Consider the following 7837-nt stretch of genomic DNA (forward strand, 5'->3'; position numbering starts at 1 on the left):
CGGCCGGGCATGGTGGTTCAAGCCTGTAATCCCAGTGCTTTGGGAGGCGGAGGAGGGTGGATCCCTTAAGGTCAGGAGTTCGAGACCAGCCTGGCCAACACAGTGAAACCCTCTCTCTGCTAAAAATACAAAAATTAGCCAGGTTTAGTGGCACACACCTGTAGTCTCAGCTACTCCAGAGGCTGAGGCATGAGAAAAGCTTGAACTCGGGAGGCGGTGGTTGCAGTGAGCCAAGATCAGGCCACTGCATTCCAGCCCAGGCAACAAAGCAAGACTCTGTCGAAATCAAAACAAAACAAAACAAATTCACTTGCCAACTGAATTTTCAATTCCATAAGGATTATATATGTATAGCTTTTACTTTCTTAGAAGGCTACAAAACAAAATGAAAACAAATTTGATATATAATGCAAATTTTAAAAAGTAGGTTATAAAGGAACATGTACATTATGCTTATAGCAATGTAAAAGCATGCAAATAAAAAGGCTGGAATAAAATAAAACAAAAATAGTAATGTTAGAATTACGGATTTCTGAATGGTTTTTAAAATTTCATCAGCTTAAAAACATGATCTGCTTTTTTTTTTTTTTTTTTTGAGGCAGAGTCTCGCTCTGTCGCCCGGACTGGAGTGCAGTGACCGGATCTCAGCTCACTGCAAGCTCCGCCTCCTGGGTTTACGCCATTCTCCTGCCTCAGCCTCCCGAGTCGCTGGGACTACAGGCGCCCGCCACCTCGCCCGGCTAGTTTTTGTATTTTTAGTAGAGACGGGGTTTCACCGTGTTAGCCAGGATGGTCTCGATCTCCTGACCTCGTGATCCGCCCGTCTCGGCCTCCCAAAGTGCTGGGATTACAGGCTTGAGCCACCGCGCCCGGCCCATGATCTGCTTTTTAACTTAATGGGAACAAAACACTAAGCAATCTATCTTTATATAATGTGTAGGTTGCTGTGAAAACTAAAATGGGGCGTCTCATAGCTTTCATACGACTTATCCTCCATCATTATCAAACTGAAAGAAAATTCTGAAAAATCACTACATACCTGATGTGTGTTGAGTGAAGAAGTCTTTCTAGTGGTTCATGTTTACCACAACTATAAAGGAGTGATTTAGGATTGGTGATAAGAACCACAGGCCATGTGCCAAAGATCAAATCTGCAAAGCTAAAGAGGTCATGATCAAAAGCAAAAATCCGGTACCTAGAGACCGATAATGATAAGGTAATTTAGTCACTTCACATTGTAAGAGGTCATGCAGGTAATATACAGAACAAATATAAAAATACATAACTAGGACTTTTTTACATGATGAATTTGAATACAGATTAAGTAATATTTTCTTTCTTTCTTCCCTTACCCCTATCACTTTGGCCTTCACATATGTCAGATAATTGGCCTCTGACTGGGCAATGGATTCAACTGTGCTCTTGAACAACACCTGGTACATGGCATGTACTCTTTAATTTTTAAATGAATACTTGTTGAAGTAATTCATCTTATCCCTGTACTTTAAGACAACTTTGAACCTAAAACATTTATTATAACCCTAATACCTGACATTCTTCATCCCATCAACAATGCTACATAAAATACTAAGTAGCTGGGATTACAGGTGCCCGCCACTATGCCTGGCTATTTTTAGCAGACACAGGGTTTCACCATGTTGGGCAGGAGTCTGGAAATTCTGACCTCAAGTGATCCCCCTGCCTTGGCCTCCCAAAGTGCTGGGATTACAGGCGTAAGCCACTGCACCTGGCCTTAAACATGTCTATAATTTCAAAGAAATTAAAGTTGTTTTCATTTTCCAAATGCAATAACAAAGGGTATAAAATATTCATTAAAGAATAACCAAAGTTTTATATTTTCTAACTTTTAGAATTAAAAAAAGAAATGCTTCACTATGGCAGAAACACTAGTGCTCACCAAATACTCTACACATTCCCCTGCATTTCCCAGTCTCCCTGGTATCAGGTTGGGACCATGTGACTAGTTTTGGCCAATGGGCTGTGAACAGAAGTGACACATATCATGCCTGTGGTCCAAAGTACTTAAGAGTGGGTGAGTTCTCCCTGCTGTCTTCCCTGCCCTGGAATTGACATGTCGAAATAGGAATTTTAAGACAGACCAAGTCTGAATTACTGACTCACCCCATGGACAAGAGTTGTTCTGACTCATATTGAATTTACACAAATGAAAAACATTTGTGTTAAGCCACTGATATTTCTGGATTTGTCTGCATCTACAATAAGGCCTAGCCTAATATTACCAATATACTGTTTTTAAAAATTCTTCTATTGTAACCAACACAATTTAAGTGTTTATAAGGGCAGGTAAAGTTTAGGTCCTTTCAGTAAACTCCAGATAAAACCCCAAGGTTGGAACACAGGAAAGCTGGTGAAGAGAGAAAGGAAATGGCTTCATAATTAACAACCAAACTTGTAACTGGAGCACTTAGAAGAAATAAAGAAGCTGGTCAAGGCTTAGTAAGACTATCTCACAAAAGGCAATCATAGCCCAGCCCATAGCCTCACAGCCATGAACAGACAACTCCTAGCTCAAAGTAATTATAGTTGCCAAATAATTACAGGTTTCAAGCATAACTCATACAGTTTCTAAAAAGTCAACCAAAATGAGGAAGTACCTTCCAAGATGTAAAGTTCCTTTTTAATTAATGGAAGTAGTTAAAAACAAAAAGATAACATATTCAGCTCAACAAATCTTTGTTGAGTACCTATTATCTGAGAGCACAGGGTTTGTATAAATTAAATAACTGTAGTAGTTAAACAATAAGATGATACTCCTCAAAACTTGATAAACTGTTTCACCTAAATACTTCTTTTAAAAAAGAAAAAAACATATTTAACTATACTACATGCTTTTGATAAACATGTTTTTTGTTAGACTTTAACCTTAAAAAAGTCAACTATCATCTATTTGAAGAACTTAAATCACTGCCATCTTATGGCAATAACCAGTATGGTAGATACAAAATTCAGGAGGAAAAAAAAGGCACTTCTAGTACTAGTATTTCCCAAATTGTGGTGCATAGACCACCCAGAGGGCTTTTAAAAAATGCAGTTTGGGCCAGGTGCCGTGGCTCACATCTGTAATCCTAGTACTTTGGGAGGCCAAGGCGGATGGATCACCTGAGGTCAGGAGTTCAAGACCAGCCTGGCCAACATGGTGAAACCCTGTCTCTACTAAAATACAAAAATTAGCCGGGCATGATGGCGGGTGCCTGTAATCTCAGCTACTAGGTAGGCTGAGACAGGAGAATCACTTGAGCCCAGGAGACAGTGGTTGCAATGAGCCAAGATCATGCCACTGCACTCCAGCCTGGGTGGCTGAATGTGACTCTGTCTCAAAAAAAAAAAACGTAGTTTGTTGGACCCTAATCCAGACCAACACAATCAAAATCTCTAGAAGTAGCGCCTGAAAATTTTTATTTTTCATAAGCTCCTCCATAAATCTTGTGCGCACTAGAGTTTGAGTCCATTTCCTAATGGACGTATCTTGAAAATCCAATGTAACATAGTGATAGTAAACATCACTGCTGTGACAAGGTTTCCACAAAATGACAAAGATTGCAGAGCCATATATATTGCTCTGATATATTACTTTAAAAAGACAGAAATATCACAAGTTTTTCTTTAACTGTGATCACCCATGATATCAGCAAGAAAACTATCATTGCTTTGGCAAAACTTATGTGTATAAGTTTTTTTCTGTGGGGAGGTTCCCTTACCTCCTATTATCCTTCCAGTCTCCCACCTCAAGTTCCAAAGTGCCCTGGAAGTGACGAGTGTGCAAAACAGGCATCAGTCCACCAAGTGTATGGAGGTGTCCACACAAATAAGCTATAGCCGAACTAACCAGTGAAAAATAAATGAAATAAATGAACAAAGATAACTTGTGAGGCCAAACTAATAAAAATGTCTTGCCAGAAAAGCAGAATAGGTACAGCAAAATAAAAAACTAAAAACAAATGAATTCTCATTTTGGAAGCTTGTCTCACCTCATTATTGACCGGATTCCTGGTGATGGAGAAAGAATAGTGGATGTTGTAAAGTGTCCAAACCAAATTGTATGGTTGCTCCGACTGCTTTCCTTGGCCAGTAATAAGAGCTCCTCCATCTTTTTCTGAAATGGGAGAAAAATGGAAGGATCTTAAATTAGGGCTCAGGCTAAAATCTAATGTCAACAGATTAGAAAACGCCTCTGAAGATGTATAATAATTATTATATGTGTCTAGACCTTAAACCTTACTAGTTAATGACCTCTATGGACCTCTGTAAGTTTCAAATGGTTTTCACATATATTATATTTCATTTGATCCTAAAAATAACCCTGCAATAGGTAGGGAAGATATCCTATTTTAATAGATAAGGAAATTGAGAAATAAAGAAGTCATCACTAATCTTTACAGCTTTATATAACACATTACAATTAATAAAAAGGATACAGAAACTAAACTTCTAAAATAATACCATGGAAAGACTTCTACCTAAATGTTTATAACAGCTCTGATAATAGCCAAAAACTAGAAACCATCAACAAGTTGTAATACATCCACACGATGGAATACTACTCAGCAACAGAAAGGAAAGAACTAATGATATACACAATCATATGGATGGATCTCAGAAACATACTGAGCAAAAGAAGCCAGACCCAAGAGTACATACTATATGATTTCATTTATACACAATTTTAAAACAAACAAAACGAATCTATACTGATAGAAAACCAATCAGTGATTCCCTAGGAGGTGAAGACTGTACAAGGAAGACAAGGCTTTAGGATGATGGAAATGTTCTAGTCTTAACTGTGGTGACAGTTATACCAGTATATACATTTGTCAAAACTCTTCAAACTCTTAAAATGAGGGTATTTTATAGTATTCAAATCATACCTCAAAAGCTGATTTCAAAAAATAACTGGTACATATGTAAATATGCATTAATATTATCTGTAAGGTGCTTACAGCAATACATTTCTGGGCTCTACCCCCAGGGTTTTTAATTTGGTAAGTCTGGGGCAAGGCCAGGGAATCTGCATTTTGTAACACTCCAGCTGGTTTTCATGTACATGATCCTTGAATTCTACCTTTAAAAACACTATACTCACTTTGGGAGGCCGAGACGGGCGGTTCACGAGGTCAGGAAATCGAGACCATCCTGGCTAATAACGGTGAAACCCTGTCTCTACTAAACAATACAAAAAACTAGCTGGGCAACTAGGCGGGCGCCTGTAGTCCCAGCTACTTGGGAGGCGGAGGCAGGAGAATGGCGTAAACCTGGGAGGCGGAGCTTGCAGTGAGCTGAGATCCGGCCACCGCACCCCAGCCTGGGCGACAGAGCCAGACTCCGTCTCAAAAAAAAAAAAAAAAAAAAAATCACACCACCATACTCCAGCCTGGGCGACAGAGCAAAACTCCGTCTCAAAAAAAAAAAAAAAAACACTAGTTAGAACTGGCAATTGTGGGAACTTAGGAATATACCACACAAAGCTGTATGTCCTGTTCCTTGCAAAGTGCATCCTGTACTCAGTACCTATTTAATAAATGTTTATTCCATAAAGTGGGAGGTACTTCTTTCTCAGATTTTGGGACAAGAACAAGGATAGCAAAAAGAGTGCTGAAATAGCCAGTAACTTCTAGCCATACCTGTAACCAAGTTAAATTTCTCTCAAGCATTCCTAGATAATAACAAGTTTACTTATGATAACTTTAAGTGATCCACACATATCCATGAAAAAATTAGTAAGCTACAAAGGGAAGTAACATTTTTACTACACCTTATCTAAAATTCCAAAGAAATTATAGGGTCTCTTAGGCCCTGGATTTATGGTGGCATCTACACAGATGAACGAATAGTTGCCAAAGGGAGTACTGTGGACATAATGGAAAGAGCCATCTCTACGTACAGCAGAATATTTCCTAAAAAATAGAAGACAGGAGGGTGTTAATATAATCATAAAAAGACAATGCTTTAAAATTCCTTCCCTAATACACAAGATTTTACCTTCCTTTGAAAAAGAGATTTGCTGATCTGACAGAGAAGTATACTAAACTAGATCCACAATGGATAAACTGATGAAATTGCAAAGTTTTTCTCCCATTGTCCCCAAAGACTCATGCAAACTAATTCATCAATAACCAAACACAAGTTCACCAAGTAACGTTCAGAAGTAAGAGAGCTCTTTTAGGCAGTCCATTAAATGTTCAAAAAGAAACAAATCACAATAAAGTGGAACAGTATTTATCAATCATTTGCAGATTTAGTGAGGGCCTACTAAGTACCTAGAAGAATTCTTGGTGTAGTGAGATACAAAAGCTGTTTACTTCTTGAAACAGGACTACAGAGGCTTAATTCACAAGAAAGACAAGACGAAGTCTTCAAGCAAGGAGAAAAATATTAGTCTAGGTCTGGGTTGTTAAATCTTTTTCAGTTCCTAAAGATACATTGATAACACACACAGGGTCTATATCCACTAATGAAAGTTTACCACCTTAAGTGTCAACAGTGTTCAGGTGTCCATAAAACTGCAGAGTGAAGACCAGGAAGAAAGGATGGGTAACACAGTACAGAGCATGCACTCATTAAGTATGTGTTGAATAAATAAGAAGGAAAGTATAGATTTTATTGGGGGGCATACCTATATTATTCAAATGCCAGAACATTATCAGGAAAGTTGGTATTATCTTTAATCTAAGTGTCTTACATGATTTTTACCTAACAGCATATATTTAAAAATACAAATTCCTGAAATTTAATATGCTAGTGGGCCACAAAAGCCATCATGTATAATGTAACCCAAGTAAATATATTATACAGAAATTACAACTAATACTCAGAAATTAGTCAAACCCAATTTAAACAATGTCAATTAGTTCTATTGCCTTTCTTCTTGGTATTTTTAAAATTTCTATTTCAGGGCCAGGTGTGGTGGCTCACACCTATAATCCCAGCACTTTGGGAGGCCACGGCGGGTGGATCATGAGATCAGGAGATCGAGACCATCCTGGCTAACACGGTGAAACCCCGTCTCTACTAAAAATACAAAAAAATTAGCCAGGCATGGTGGTGGGTGCCTGTAGTCCCAGCTACTCCGGAGGCTGAGGCAGGAGAATGGCGTGAACCCGGGAGGCAGAGCTTGCAGTGAGCTGAGATCACGCAACTGCACTCCAGTCTGGGCAACAAAGTGAGACTCCATCTCGAAAAAAAAAAAAAATTCTGTTTCAGGGTTTTAGTCTAAATTAAAATTTTTACTTATATTTTTTCTTATTTTATGTTCAGCTATTCCTCAGAATCTTATAATCTTATATATGTTGTTTCCTTTCCTGCATTTTTGATGCATTAAAATCCAACTGTCTAAAAATAAATCCAACTATTTGAAAACACAAGTTAAAATATATGATGCTAACATAATATGGGATTTTGGCATTCTCTGGGGCTTATTTTATTTTTTTGAGACAGGGTCTGGCTCTGTCACCCAGGCTAGAGAGCAGTGGCATGATCTCGGCTCACTGCAATCTCAGCCTTCTGGGCTCAAGCGATCCTCCCATCTCAGCCTCCTGAGTAGCTGGGACTAAAGGTGCACGCCACCATGCCCAGCTAATTTTTGTATTTTTGTAGAGATGGGGTTTCACCACGTTGCCCAGGCTGGTCTCGAACTCCTGGACTCAAGTGATGCACCTGCCTCAGCCTCCCAAAGTGCTAGGATTACAGGCATGAACCACTGCATCCAGCCTCTTTGGACTTCTTTTTTTTTTTTTTTTTTTTGAGACGGCATCTCGCTCTGTCGCCCAGGCTGGAGTGCAGTGGCCGGATCTCAGCTCAC

General features: G+C 38.9%; 1 protein-coding gene across 10 annotated transcripts in view; it reads right to left on the reverse strand.

The window, feature by feature from the left end:
- The window catches only part of LOC113219480 (transmembrane protein 62), a 44950-nt gene that overhangs the window by 25579 nt on the left and 11534 nt on the right, over positions 1-7837 (reverse strand). For 6 of the 10 annotated variants that reach the window (XM_026447866.1, XM_026447865.1, XM_026447872.1 and 3 more), the window contains 4 exons: positions 5792-5933; positions 4011-4135; positions 3741-3863; positions 1040-1195 (listed from right to left, as the gene is read on the reverse strand). In XM_026447866.1, coding sequence (XP_026303651.1) covers positions 1040-1195; positions 3741-3863; positions 4011-4135; positions 5792-5933 — 546 coding nt within the window. The remainder of the gene's footprint in view (positions 1-1039; positions 1196-3740; positions 3864-4010; positions 4136-5791; positions 5934-7837) is intronic. The other 4 variants (XM_026447871.1, XM_026447874.1, XM_026447868.1 and 1 more) reach the window with 2 other exon arrangements.

This window comes from Piliocolobus tephrosceles, unplaced genomic scaffold (genome assembly GCF_002776525.5).
Source record: "Piliocolobus tephrosceles isolate RC106 unplaced genomic scaffold, ASM277652v3 unscaffolded_108, whole genome shotgun sequence".
Taxonomy (NCBI): domain Eukaryota; kingdom Metazoa; phylum Chordata; class Mammalia; order Primates; family Cercopithecidae; genus Piliocolobus; species Piliocolobus tephrosceles.